The sequence below is a fragment of the Passer domesticus genome, chromosome 11, assembly GCF_036417665.1.
Source record: "Passer domesticus isolate bPasDom1 chromosome 11, bPasDom1.hap1, whole genome shotgun sequence".
Classification (NCBI taxonomy): Eukaryota; Metazoa; Chordata; class Aves; order Passeriformes; family Passeridae; genus Passer; species Passer domesticus.
In genome coordinates this window covers 644,192-658,654 of record NC_087484.1, presented here as the reverse complement: position 1 = coordinate 658,654, position 14,463 = coordinate 644,192, and the positions used below count along the sequence as shown (strand labels likewise).

Genomic DNA, 14,463 nt, shown 5'->3' with positions numbered 1-14,463 from the left:
TCTGGTGTCCCCAGCCTGGCTGTGCCAGAGCCCCGAGCAGCCCGGTGCCCGCGGTGTCCCCAGCCTGGCTCTGGCAGGGCCCGGAGCAGCCCCGTGCCCACAGTGTCCCCAGCCTGGCTGCGGCACGGCCCGGAGCAGCCCGGTGCCCACGGTGTCCCCAGCCTGGCTCTGGCAGGGCCTGGAGCAGCCCGGTGCCCGCAGTGTCCCCATCTTGGCTGCGGCAGGGCCTGGAGCGGCTCGGTCTCCCCGGTGACCCCGGTGCCCCCAGCCCAGCTGCAGGAGCCCTGTGCTGGCACCGCACCGTGCACGGGCAGGAGCGCAGCGCTGCGGGCACCGCCGGGCACTGCTGCTGCCGCACCGGGCACTGCGGGCACCGCTGGGCACTGCTGCTGCCCCACCGGGCACTGCGGGCACCGCCGGGCACTGCTGCTGCCCTGCCGGGCACTGCTGCTGCCCCACCGGGCACTGCGGGCACCGCCGGGCACTGCTGCTGCCCCGCCGGGCACTGCTGCTGCCCCACCGGGCACTGCGGGCACCGCCGGGCACTGCTGCTGCCCTGCCGGGCACTGCGGGCACCGCCGGGCACTGCTGCTGCCCTGCCGGGCACTGCGGGCACCGCCGGGCACTGCTGCTGCCCTGCCAGGCACTGCGGGCACTGCCGGGCACTGCTGCTGCCCCGGCAGCCTCGCACAAAGAGCCAGCGGCTCCCGACACAGCAGTTGCTAGCAGCCAGCACGGCTGGAGCCTGGCGTTACGGGGCTGCAGAGCCAGAACGTGCTGCGAGCACCCGAGCACAGGAATCGCCTCTGGGAAGCCTGGGAGCTCAGACGGAAACTCGAGCACCAGCCCTGCTCCCTCAGACGTGCCTGAAAACACACCGAAGAGGCGTGTGTTCAACGTGATCAACAAAGAGTAGAAATTAGTAGCCCATAAACAATGAATATATAAAGTATCCTCATTATGTTACAAATAATTCAATAACCTTAAACTTTTTAATAGCCAAAGGGAAGTCAACAGCGTGGTGACTGTTGCTCATCAGAACAAACCCTTTTAATAGCTTAAACCCTGAACATTAATCAGCATTTATTGCTTAAAATTAGTGTCTTTAAGTTCCCTCACCACAGCACAAAGCCTGAGGATCACGGGTCCCAGCCAGGTGAGGGCATTGCAACTCATCCACGGGCAGAGAGACCGTGGGCTTCCTTCCCAGCACCCCTGAATGCCACTGCAACCCTTGCCTTGGCTTCTGCTGGGGTAGGGCTGGAGGAAGCAGTGTGTCTGTGTGTCTGTCTGTGAAGGGGCAGAGCTGAGGAAGCTCAGAACACAGAAGTGTGCCGAGATCCTCAGCCGCTTCCCCTAACAGCTGCAAGCATGGAGCAGAGAGCAGAGGAAGGGGCACGGTGAGCCCCGCACACAGCAGGACCCACACACGCTGGAGCAGAGCCCTGGCTGATCCCCAGCTGGCCCTGGTGGCTCTGCAGGGACACCCCTGTGTGCCTGGCACAGCTCTGCAGGGCGCAGTTCTGCCCTCGCAGAGCCCCAGCCCAGCGGCCAGAGCTCATCCCAACCTTGCTGGAAACCCATCCTCAGGGAAACGTTGACTTCCCATCGCTGCAAAGCTAGAGAGTGCTGTAGTGTCTTCCAGAGAGAGTTTGCATAAATCAAAATCTGATTATGCTACATTTTGAATGCTAGATTTTCCACAAGATGGTGAAGCACAGTGGTCTATAATCTGTTTTGCATTGAATTAATTGAAATAAATTACCATAATCCTCCCCGAGTCCTGCCATCACTGTGTTTCAGATTGAACCTTTCCTAAGGGTTTTAAAAAAATTTTGCTTTTTCCATAAGGGTAGTTATTAGACCTAAAAATAATACCTGCCCTTGGAAGAAAGCTCAGCCCCGGCTGGGTACCTGGTTACCTGCTGGCTCAGCCCTTTGTTAATTTGATAAGTGCTGTGATGTACCACCACAAAAGCCCGTTTTGAAGCCAGAGTGTTTCATCTTGCAGAGATTGATTTGAAATTGACCCCGTTTCAAGTGACTAGAAATTGTAAGAGTTTCTAATTAATTCAATTTTGAGCCTACTCACATCATGCGTTTTCCATCCAGCCTCTGGATCCCAGAGAGTGTCTCCAGTTTTATTCAGAGGGGAGGGTGGGGCCACCCAAAGGAACTCATCCTTCCTTGTGCTAAGTTTCTACAGTCTAGTACTTACAGCAGGGCAATGCAGCAGGCTGGCTCCCTGAAGTATAGAGCTGAGACTTGCAGGGTTTTTAATTTTGGAACATGTGTGTTTTCATCTGTGTGGCCACACACCCCTGCAGTGACCCACAGACTCCGAGGCTCACAAAGCTCCTGGGCGCAGAGGAGGCAGCAGGGCAGCAGGGAAAGGCAAGCTCAGGGCACCTTTGTTCTCCCTCCAGTTCTGACATAGTTCAGGGGCTTATGTAGCTCTTGGCAGCCACTGGAAAATCAAAAAAATCAAGTGACGGCTCTGTCTAACTTGTGCTCTTTGATTCAGGCACAGCAGCTGCAGAGGGAGCCTTTGGGATGCAGCCTCATCCCTGCTCGAGCTGCTGGGGATGGTCCTGGGGCTGCTCCAGCTGCTCTGCCCACCAGCCCCTCGGGACACAGCTCCAAACCCTTCTCCTCCTGGCTGGCCACTACTGCCAGTGTTCCACAGCATCCCTGGCTTTTGAAACAGCCATATAAAAATGTTGGCATTTCAAGATAGATTCACAATTTACATAAGCCCAGTGTCACCTCAGGGTAAAATCACCCCTAGAAACGGGGAAAAAAGAAATTAAAGTTTACGCTATAGACAGCTGAGAATTCAGCTAAAGGCACAGGGGAAGGAAGGCTTTCTTTTCCAATGAAATTATAACTTAAAAGATATTCACACTACTAGGTGCATGTGAAATATTTAAATTCAGGCTGTGGTTAAATTTGCTTAAAAAGGCTCTGATTTCAATGGGGTTACAAAAGAATGGAGAATTAGGGACACACATCCACAGAATCAGAGAATATGTCAAGGTCAAATGCAGTGTTAAGTCAGGGCACAAACAGAACTTCAGCGATGAATTTATATTAACAATTCCCTTGTTGGCACTGGGGACACCAAACACATTTGCCTAGGTGTGTTTACATCCTGGAATAACAGAGTTTATGTCTCCACATGAGTATGCACAAACATGTTTCCCAAATGAACTCCAGCTCCTCATCAGTTAATTGCTGTTAAGTGCGGAGTGCTGAAACCCGAGCGGTGCCTCACCACACCTGGAGCAGCTGCACCAGGTGCACACGGGGCAGCCCCGCCTCCCAGAGCTGGGAGAGCCCAGGAAGATCCATCCCGGGCTCCCAGCAGCTCCTCAGACAGGGTGGCTGCCTGTCCCCAGGGGCACCGAGGTGACACAAGGCTGGTTTCCTTCAGACAGGGCTGCCACAAGCCAGACGGGTCAGACAGGCCAAGGCCTCACCTTAATCACCATGGGGACCTTCTGGTTTAGCAATGCTGAACTAATCTGTGCCAGGTCAAAAGTGCTTGAAGAGATTCCAGAAAACTCTCTTTAGGTGCTTACAATTGGCTAAATATACACACACCTCAATTTCTATGCTACTGGTCTGATACTCAGTGCCTTATTTTCTATGCTAGATGTAGAAAAACGTGAATGTTTCCCAAATTGTGGATACCAGATACAAGTTTGTACATGTGCATAAATATTTATGCTCAGCAATCTGTAACTGTCACTGCAGAGGCTGAAGTACAGTAATACTTTAAGGGAATAAATGCCTCAGTATCTGTGAACTTTAATTCACTCCAGGCTGACCCAGTTCTTTTGGAAATAATCTTTTCCAAGCAGTTTCTCTGCTGAGAGTCCAGGCCTTAGAAATACCTTAAGCATACAGTATTCTCCTAAAACTTTATTGCAAAAATATGTGGAGACATGGCATGTATTTCTGGAATCTGTGCAGCTTGTGCTACACAGCAACTCAGATGTGAATCTCCTCTCTATTTTTTCCTTTAATTAAAGGAGAAACCAAAAGATCCAACAACCAAAGGAAAAGCAAAACCCACACTAAAACAAACATAACATTTGAAACAAGAAACCCAGCAGAAAATAGCCAATCTGGGATGCAGCAGAGTATCCCAAAAAGAAGGGAAATCAGACTGCAAACATTAGAAACTCAATGACTCAGGCACTTTGTTAGCATGCTTTCATCTTAACTTTGGTAATCAGCAGTAAACTTGGCAGCAAGTCCCCATGTGAAATGGGGGTACGTGATCCTGCTGTGGTTCATTCAGGGGATACAATTATCACTAATCTCATCCTGCAGCACCACAGCTCCCAAGTCCCCTGAGTCACACTGCAACAATCATCACTGTAAGGTTCCACACAGCTTCAAAGAGATTTTGGTGATTCGTGGTGTAGGGAAGCTCAGTCTAAGCATCAAACCCACCCCTGGTGGAGAACACACGTTCTACAAATGTTTTTTGCACTTTTGAATCTGCTTAGCAATGTAGGGAGGGAAAAAAAACAGTAAATCCATAACACACACACACACACACACGGACATAAAAGGATGTTTTATACCCAAAACAGAAGAATGGAGCCCATCTCCCCAGCTCCCAGCAAGACATCCTGCTCCCTGCCCTGCCATGCCTGGCACCTGGGGAAGCTGGCACTGTGTGTCCTGCTTCCAGCCCCACCCCACAGCCACCCCAGAGCCCCAGGGCAGCTCCCACCCTCCCAGCCAGCATTCCACCCGTCCTGCTGCTCCTGCCCCAGCTCACCCCAGGAGCCCAGGGCAGCTCAGCTGGGGAGGGCACCACCAGCCAGCAGAGGAAGTTAAACACAAGGCACGTTTTGTGCTTTTCAGGACACATTTTGTGTTTTTCACAGAAACATGCAGTTCTGATCTCCAAAGTGCACCTATTTTATGCTTCTACAGAAAGTGGTTTTGGAATTTCTGCAGAGTTCTCTTTCAAGCTACCTCTCCGGACCAGAGTGGATACAATACATGTCCCCTGGGCTGCTGAAATTGGGATAACTGTGGGAACACTACAGAAACAAAGAATTATGAACATACCCAAAAATGAGAAAGTGGGAAGGGACATCTGCTATAAATACTGACCTGTACCTTCTGCAGTACCTGATCCAGAGGAAAGAACAGCCATCTTCGACTTCAGAGTCATTTTCACCCAGAAGTCCATTTACAGCCATCCTCAAAAGCAACATAAAACATCCCCTTTGGCCCCAGTGTAACAAATTAACACGATTGTATCAAAAGGCAAAAACTGTAGCAATATTTTGATCGTTCTGTCCAGTCTCACTGCTGCAGCATTTTTTGCACAATCATTATTGGTCTGTCAAGCAGAGGAGAAGCACCTGAGATCTGCCTTTACCTGGACATCAAATCTTTTAACTAAGCACTTTTTATAATGTTCCCTTATAGAACTTTGTAGAAATAAATGGGGGTTGAATCCTTGGGGCTGAAGTTACACGTCAGGCACAATTTTCCTAAAAAATCTCTCTGTCAAGGACTACAAAACAAAGCTATGGCTTCTTGATCAGTCTGCTCTTCACCCAAACCTCCAAAAGACCCAGGACTGCTAAAATGAAAAACAGAGTCAATACAGAACAGCTGCTTTTAATATTTTAAGATTTACTTGGATGACTTGCAATGGTTAACTGACTTCCAATTTTACAGTGGTTTAGGTAGGACTGGGACTGGCTGGATGGTGCAGATTAAGGATTTGAGTTCTTGCTTTATGCACAGTATGCACCTCTGGCACGGACAGCAGCAAAGCAGCCCCGGTGCTGGCTGGAGCAGTTGGACCCTTCAGAAATTTAAAACAGGCACAGAGAGAAAGCAATGGCTGCTCTGGAGCTTTCTGCAGGAACATCTCTGCTCATCATCACTGGCCAGGTTTTGCTGGGGGCTCCTTCAGCACCACAAGGACTGTCCCATAAGGAATGCTCCAGAACTGAGGTCACTGAGGTGAGATCATCCGTGGAAAGGGAGGAATTCTGATTCCAGCCCCAGAGAAGTCAGATCACACACACACACACACACACACACTGACTCTTCCTCGGGAAACACAGCAGGATTTTTGATGACAGACTAACAAACTCTACACAAATTGAAACACAAAATCAACAAAAACGCCCAAAACCCCAACACATGCAGCCCCAGCAACACACTTGCACTCCATTTCTCATCACTACAGCTCGCTTGAATATCTTTTGCTTTTTGCACTGAAAGTTTGCTCTCAATTCCCTCTCATCTGCTGCACACATGGTTACCAGGGACTGTAACACAAAGTTCTGCAGTTTGGGCAGATGCTGGATTCCTGCAAAAAGGGGTTCTCAAACTCTTGCAGCAACGTGACTGGAAGGAGAGTCTTTGACACACACATTTGCACGAGGCTGTAAGCACTGCAGGAACAGGCTGTAAGCTGTGAACACCAATATTTCAAACCATGTGCCCTTGGAGCTGAGCTCACACGCGTTTGCTCCGAGCAGGTCTCAGATCTCAGACGTGCCCAGGGGTGCAGAGAGGGCAGGCTCAGCAGAGCCCCTGGGCTGCCACACAAACCTGGCCAGGCACAGAGCCTCCAACAGCAGCTCCAGCTGGGCTCATTCCCCTCCTGGGAGCATCCACGCTCCCCATGCACCTGTGCCACTCCTCTTTGCACAAAATTCTCAAGGAACATGTGAGTTTCTGCATTTTGTCACTCCTGGAGGAAATCTGACCCCGAACAACACCTGCACACAATGAGTACCCAAGTGAGGAAGTCATAAAGAGCCAGCTGCCCTTTATTTAAAATGCCCTTTGCAAACAGCTCGCCGTACATTCTTTCGAGAGAAGCAGAACCAGCAGGATCCCACAGGCACAGAGTTCCACATCAGCTCCAGCACCACGAGGTCAGTGAATCCTGAGCATGGTTTGAGCAGAGGCACACCCGCCCTGGGCTGGGGCTGAGCACAGGGCAGGTTACAGTCACAGACACTGGCATGCCACACACGCTTCCTTCCACAGAACAGGCTTGGAGTTTTAAAAATACAATCATTATGTACAGCAAAATACGTGGTCACAAGACCAGCCTTAAACCAAGGCCTTGTTTACACAATTTCTGCGATGTCAGGAAGTATTTTGGCTGGGAATGTAATTTTTCTTCCAAAACAAGTAAATATTTGCAATTCTCACTGTGAAAAGAGTGATATACCACCTCTGTATTGACACGGGTGTAACATATTCCCACAGGGAAAAGGAATAAAGAGTACCTTTATATTGATACAACATTTCCCTCAAGTGTCGAAGCTAATATAGCTTTCATCACTCAGTCAAGTTAAAGCAGGATGATTTTTTTCAGACTTTTTATAGACAAGGCTTATGTTTAACAAGCACCAAAACACTTCAGAGTATTTGGAAGATCAGAGTATTGAGCTCTACGCTGTGCACTGTCCTCACCAGTCACAGAGAACATGGAATGCCTAAATACATTCAAAACCCTGATCAGACAGTGCCACGGCTGCTTAAATGCTTCACTGTTTTACAAATACACCTTTTTGGCCAAAACCAGAATGTAGCACAGGTAGGCCCAGCACAACACAGAGCTCAGCTGGCTGTCCCCAGCTGCTCTGCCAGGCTGAGCAAAGCCAGACTTTGTGTGCTAAACACCCACTTTTGCTTTATTCCTCAAGCACAGCTCAGGCAGTGGGGAAAGAGGCACTGGGGAACGTGAGGGGTCTGCTGGCTCCTGGGAGGGCACAACAAATACCTGCTTTTATCAACCACCTCAAGCTGCTGACAGTGCACTGATCGAGGCCTGGTGGGTGCTAAAAACTCTCCATTCCCATTGAATTTAAGGCAAAATTGAACCATGGCACTAACTGAGATGTAAATTGATTTTTAAAACATCAGACACGCAGTTTGTAAGCTGCAGAAGTGGCAGCAGTCAAGCTTCCTCAGCTTTCAATGCAGTTCTTGGGTTAAAAGACACCCCTTCTGTCAGACATTCCCTGTCTTCCAGCATGGGATCCTCTGCCTTCTAATGAACTTTTAGGAATTCCTGGAAGATGAGCTGCAATGAGGTTTTCAAGTTTCACTTAGAAACAGGGGTGAATTGCTGTGTTTATCTCAGGGCCCCAGCACTGCGGTTGCCTCCTCCAGCCCTCTGTTCCTCACTGAGGCTGACACAGCCCCAAACAAGGACACACCTGGGCTCTGAGGCAGAAGCATGCTTTCACCAGATAATATTTTACAAATTTTCGGTAGGTGCTTGATGTTATTACTAAAAGTACCCAATTGTGACTAGAGCACAAATGGCACTTTTCATTTCAGTCAGTGGGATTTCAAAACGTAGCATCAAACTGACCCTGCACACTGCCCTCCCTGTGCTAGGGCACACACTTTTCCTGCTCAAACCAGGAGAAATCACCAGAACCACAGAGGAATCACGGCAGTCACTTTTCAGCTGGCCTGACTAAAAACCCCTTCACACATCATTGCTCAGCTTCTGTTTTTGAGATGCAAGATCTTTTCAAGACTTCTTGGGACAGGGGGGAGACGGAAAAAGAGAGCTGCAGGTTTTGTGTGCAGACCTCTAAAGAAGGGGCAAAGAGAGAACAGGTAAAAAGCCCCTTGGACCTTCCAGCTGAAGGGAGGCACAGGTCTCCTCCCACCCCAGCCCCTCTGCAAACCAGAAAAGAAAAAGGTCTAGTTTATAATTTTAAAGTGATAATGCAATGAGACTAAAAGTTTGGATTTCATAAATAATTGACCTTTAGAACTTCACCCCAATAAACCACGCTGCCTCCAGGAGGGGAAAAGGGCCTGTGGCAGTAAGTCCCCACTGCCTCCTGAAAGCTGCCTCTGAGCACAGCCTTCTTCCCACAGCCTGGCACACTGGGCCAGGACTGAATACAAGCAAAAACCGGCATCAAAAATGACTAAATATTAGATAAACCAGCAATCTTGTGGTTTGCCTTTTTTTCACCACTGTTCTTAGCTAAATCGACCCCTCCACCTTCCACTGCTACTGAGATATAAATCTGGATTAAGAGCCTGTGTGAAAGTCAGTGTTTCATGTGATACATAACAATGCACAGAGTTGTTTTCTAAAAAACAGCATTTGTATTAAAATTCTTCAAATGGATAGACATCTCTTCAATGCATGTCTGCAATTAAAATGACAGTTGTTAGAATTTTCTTGGTACATCACAACGATAAGGTTTCCTTCTTTGCTGGCTGGAGGCACGACAAAATCAAAGGAAAACAGAACCAAAAAAATAAAAAAAAAGCCCCCCACCCAAAAATCCCAAAAGGCTAAATTCTTGTAAATTTGAAGTAAATTAGGCCCAAACTTGCAAGACATGGAAATAACAGTTAAAAGGCTCAGATGGAAATAAGAAATAAATTCCACTAACAATAGGCCCTTTTGTCCTGGCTTGCTCGGTGTGATTACTGCAAGGAAACTGTTAAGTAGTTTTTGGAGTAGTAGATAATGGGATTCTGTGGAGCTTTCACAGGTTGGCACCGGCTGGAACAGCTGAGTTTTGAAGGCACTCTACAGACACAGGGCTGCTGTTGGCCCTGCATCACTCAGGGGAAGTCTTTGCACTTGAGAGAGCTAGTCATCAAAATCAGGTATTGCCAACCCAAATCCAAAACCCTCGGCAAAAAAAGCACCACCGCCCTCCCCCCCGCCAAAGGAAAAACCAAAACCACAACGAAATCACACACACACGCACACCTAAAAAATTGTGCAGATTTGTAACATTTTCACAGCTGATTAAAAAAAAAAAAAAAAACAAAAAACAAAAAAACCAAATAAAACCAGGAGAAAAACCACCACGCTACCACTCTCCTGCAAACTCCCATCCGATACAGCAGGTAAACAAAATAGAGCATTATTCCAGGGATATCGGCGGCGCTGCCCGGCGCCCCGAGCCTGGCAGCACCGATCGGGTCACAGTCCCAGTTCCATGTGCAACTCTCCGGGCGGGACGGCCCCGCGCCGCTCCCGCTTGCATAGAGACGGCGGCAGCGGCGCCGGGACGGGCCCGCACGGGGCTGGCCGCCGGGGCCGCGCTGTCCCGGGACAGGGGCCGCGCTGTCCCGGGACAGGGGCACGCTGTCCCGGGGTACGGCTCCGCTGTCCCGGGGGTGCGGCCCCGCTGTCCCGGGTCTGGCCGGGCTGCGGCCCCGCTCCCCGCGGCTGTCCCGGGACAGCGGGCTCCCCGCGTGGCTCCGCTCCCCGGGCGGCGGGACCGGCTGCTCCCGCGCCCGCCGCCGACACTGACAGGAAATATGCCATGACCAAGACTGGACGAAACGTACATGCCGAGAAAAGCCACATTTCCAACACGACGCAATTGTTTTCCGCGCTGCTGTCCGCCCGAGCGCGCCCGCCGGGCCGGGGCCGGGCCGCCCTCAGAGGATGGCGCAGGAGGCGCAGCACGGCTCGTCCCCGTTGGGCTGCGCCGCGTAGTTCATCTGCCTGACGATCTCGGCGAACAGCTCGTCCACGGAGGCTTTGTTTTTGGCCGAGGTCTCCATGAAGGGGCAGCTCCACTCCTCGGCCAGCGCTTTGCCCTCCCCGAAGGAGACCTCGCGCTCGCCCTCCAGGTCCACCTTGTTGCCCACCAGGATCATGGGCACCCGCTCGTACCTCTTGACGCGGATGATCTGGTCCCGCATGGGCTTGATGTCCTGGAAGCTCTGCTGGTTCACCAGGCTGTAGACCAGGATGAAGCCCTGCCCGTTCTTGATGTAGAGGTCCCGCATGGAGGCGAACTGCTCGGTGCCCGCCGTGTCCAGGATCTCCAGCACGGACGGGGACGAGTCCACCTCGATCTCCTTGCGGTAGAAGTCCTCGATGGTGGGGTCATACTTCTCGATGAAGGAGCCGGTCACGAACTGCACGGTAAGGGCGGACTTGCCCACGCCGCCCGAGCCCAGCACCACCACCTTGTACTCCCGCATGGCTCCCGCCTCCCTCCGCCGCCTCCCGCTCGGGGCTGCCGCGGCGGGCGGGGACGGGGCGGAGGGAGGGAGGGCACGGGGGCGGCCCCGCGCCGGGGCGGGGAAGCGGCGGCCGCGCCTTGCGGAGCGGCGCCGGGAGAGCCCCGGCGCCGGGCAGCGCCGAGGAGGAGGAGGAGGAGGGGGAGGAGGAAGGGGCTGAGGAGGAGAAGGAGGGAGGGAGCGAGGGCGGCAGCGCGGCCGCTACCGGCCCCGGCCCGGCGCGGCGCGGCGGGACAGCGCTGCGCGGGCCATGGCGGCCCGCCCCCGCCCATTGGCTGCGGCGCGCGGCCCGCCCCCGCCCATTGGCTGCGGCGCGCGGCCCGCCCCCGCCCATTGGCTGCGGCGCGGCGCCGCCCGCCCCCATTGGCTGCCGGCGGCGAGCGGCGGCCCGCGCCCCGCCCCGCGCGTGTGTCCCCCGCCCTGCGCCGGGCCGCGCCTGGGATCGGGATCGGGATCGGGATCGGGATCGGGAACGGGATCGGGAACGGGAATGGGATCGGGGTCGGGAATGGGATCGGGATCGGGATGGGAACGGGATGGGAACGGGATCGGGATCGGGAACGGGATCGGAATCGGGAACGGGATCGGAATCGGGAACGGGAACGGGATCGGGATCAGGAGTGGGATCGGGAACGGGAACGGGATCGGGATCGGGATCGGGACGGGATGGGAACGGGAACGGGACAAGATCGGGATCGGGAACAAGATCGGGATCGGGAACAAGATCGGGATCGCCGCGCGTCCCCTCCCGCACGTGGCGCTCCGCACCGGGATGGGGATGGGGATGGGGATGGGGATGGGGATGGGCGCGGAAAGGCGGCCGGGCGGTGCGGCCGGCAGCCCCGGTGCCGCCGCCCCGTGCCCCGCCCGCTGTCGGCGCTGTCCCTCAGCTCCCGCGCTACCGCCGCGTGCAGCCGGGGCCGTGCCGGGCCGGGCCGTGCCGGGCCGTGCCGTGCCGTGCCGGGCCGTGCCGTGCCGGGCCGTGCCGGGCCGTGCCGGGCCGGGCCGGGCCGGGCCGGGCCGGGCCGGGCCGGGCCGGGCCGGGCGGGTCGCGGTGCCCCGCGGCTGCTGCCCGCCCCGCTGGCTCGGGGGCTGCCGTGGCCGCTGGAGCCGCCCAGGGCCCCGCTCGGGGCACGCCGCGTGTCCCGGAGCCCGGAGCGGCGGGCGGCCCGGCGGGGGCTGCGGCACTGCCGGGGGCTGATGCTGCTTCCCTTGGTGGCCGAGAGCGGCAGCGTGGCAGGGCTGAGTCACAGGGGCTGGCTGCGTGCCACTCCGTAGAAGTCGTGCCTTGGACTTTCTATTAGGCATTCCTTTCAAGAAAGTATCGTTGGTTGTTTTGGCACCCTCCGGTCCTTGCTGTTGCACCTTACTCAGTTCTTCACAATTCTCGGTATTTATTCACATGATGGTGACATTTAGATCCTTGCTACCACACCTTGTTTCCAAGCCTAATCTAAACACAGCGCTTGGGTAGGCAAAGTCTAAGGATTTGAAAATAATAAGTTTTGTAAATAATGTTCTCTTATTCCTGAACAATTTTCACAGAGGCTAAACTCTACTGCAATTATTTTTGCAGCATTCAGGTGCTGTAGGATCACCCCTGTGGTCACTGATCCTCTGGTGAGTGGTGCACCCCTGGTGATCCCCTGGAGCTCAGAGTGAGCCCCTCTGCTGCTGCTGTGTGAGTCTGCAGTAAAACCTCTCCCGAGGAAAAGGAACGTGTTCCAGCAGCCTGCAGTGGAATGGGCAGTGGTTGGAAGGGCTTTGTTGAGTGTGAGTGAAGCCCGCAGGGGCGGTGTGTGGTCTGCGGGTGCAGCCCTGGCAGCTGGCTGTCCCCAGTGGGGTGCTGCTCACCAGGCCCCACCTGGTGTCTGCCAGGTGCACATTCCTCTCACGCACCTCCACAGCCTGCGGGCTGCTCCTGAGCTGCTGTGCAGGTCAGCCTGGGCGTGCAGCAGGCATTTCATCTCCCAGCACAGCCCCGGGCTGGCCTTTGGTCCCCTCTGTGTTCTAGACTCGGCCCAGGTAACCCTTGGTGCTTCCCCAGAGCGGTGCTGCAGCTCCTGGAAACTCTGGGGAGGATCTCTGAGTGCTTCCAGCCTCTTGTCCTGGGAGCTGTCTGTCCATGGCTGCTTAGCCCATCCTTTGGAAACTGGATAACTGAGCTCCCCTGGAAGCTTTTAAGCCATTTCTCCACTTGTTCTTGCTGCTGCTTTCAGTGCCCATCTGATTCCCCCTCCTGGAAGTACTCTGGGAGCAGAGCTAGCACATCACCCAGCTTGCTGTGAGCCAGCCGGCATCAGTCACGGGCTGGCAAATTCTCTTCAAAACCAGCTGTAAGAGTTGCTGAAAGGCCCCAGTGTCACTGCAGAAATATTTTATTTCCTTGATCTGTGCTCAGGTTTTGGGTATGATGTGGGCTTGCTCGCCTTCATCACTTCTGTAACAAACCCACATCTGAATTATTCACATTACACTTACTCCCAACATGCCAGTAGCCAATTCTATAAAGGCCAGACTGTAATGTTGGTTTTAATCCTATCTATTTAATCCCAACTCACTGCTGGATTGAGGTGTGTGTTGTTTTTTTCAGTGACACAATGAAATTGCTCTCCATTTTGAAATGCTACACTATGCTATTAATTGCTGCTGTTCCTGAAGAAGGAAATGTATCACGTTCAAAGTAACAAACAATCTTTATGCTGTTGAGTTTAAATATGGAATGTGATCTCTCAAGTGCCAGTGCCCTACTACATGTATTAATTTAATCTCTCCTATTACCAGCCAGCTCTAGGTAATTAGTTAGTCTGCAGTGCAAGGAGTCTGTGGGAAGTAACTGAAAGAATCAAATTGGTTTTCTTGGAAATGAATTCTGGTGCATGGCTACAGACCACTGAGGGATCTGTGGGCTGGAAAGTTTGAAAATCCCTGGCTGAGGATTTAGGCACAGAAGTTAAATAAATCATGAGAGGATGCAACACATAATATTTGAATTATGAAGTGTTGCATTGCATTGGGTGGTTGTGCTTCATGAATGGTAGTGGTTTAGATTTTCAGGAAAAATATTAATGTATTAATGTTTTCCTGAAACAAGGTTTGGTTGGGCAACATGAAGGGATCACAATGCAGCAGGGTCTAGGCAAAATATAATCATCAGAGTTAGCTGATTAATTTGATTTTCAAAATGATCAAGCATATTTTAAAAACAATTTCAGGATGATTTGGTGCTGTCTTAAAAATGCCAAAATAAAAATCAGCTGAAAAGCATAAATTTGGTTACTAAGCAGTTCACCATACAATATTTGCATGTATTTGCAGCTTTCACTGTGCTGAGTAACCCTGCTCGTTCAGTGAAACTGCTCGTGCAGGCTGGGGTTATTTCTGTGCAGTTAGAGAGCGAGCTGTGAGCTGCTGCTCTGGAGATCCTTTGAG

General features: G+C 52.6%; 1 protein-coding gene and 1 long non-coding RNA gene across 2 annotated transcripts; one reads left to right on the top strand and one right to left on the bottom strand.

The window, feature by feature from the left end:
• Positions 1-5,647: 5,647 nt before the first annotated feature.
• RAP2B (RAP2B, member of RAS oncogene family) lies at positions 5,648-11,225 on the bottom strand. Its single transcript, XM_064385006.1, has one exon. The coding sequence runs from the start codon at positions 10,990-10,992 to the stop codon at positions 10,441-10,443; it is 552 nt and encodes a 183-aa protein (XP_064241076.1). The 5' UTR covers positions 10,993-11,225; the 3' UTR covers positions 5,648-10,440.
• A 792-nt stretch (positions 11,226-12,017) lies between these two features.
• Positions 12,018-14,302, top strand: LOC135278487 (uncharacterized). Its single transcript, XR_010345986.1, has 2 exons — positions 12,018-12,421; positions 12,608-14,302. It is a non-coding gene; the product is annotated as an uncharacterized LOC135278487 (long non-coding RNA).
• The last annotated feature ends 161 nt before the right edge of the window (positions 14,303-14,463 follow it).

Excerpts from the sequence above, each read along its gene's own strand:
- RAP2B (XM_064385006.1), bottom strand. The coding sequence starts at position 10,992 with ATGCGGGAGTACAAGGTGGTGGTGCTGGGCTCGGGCGGCGTGGGCAAG.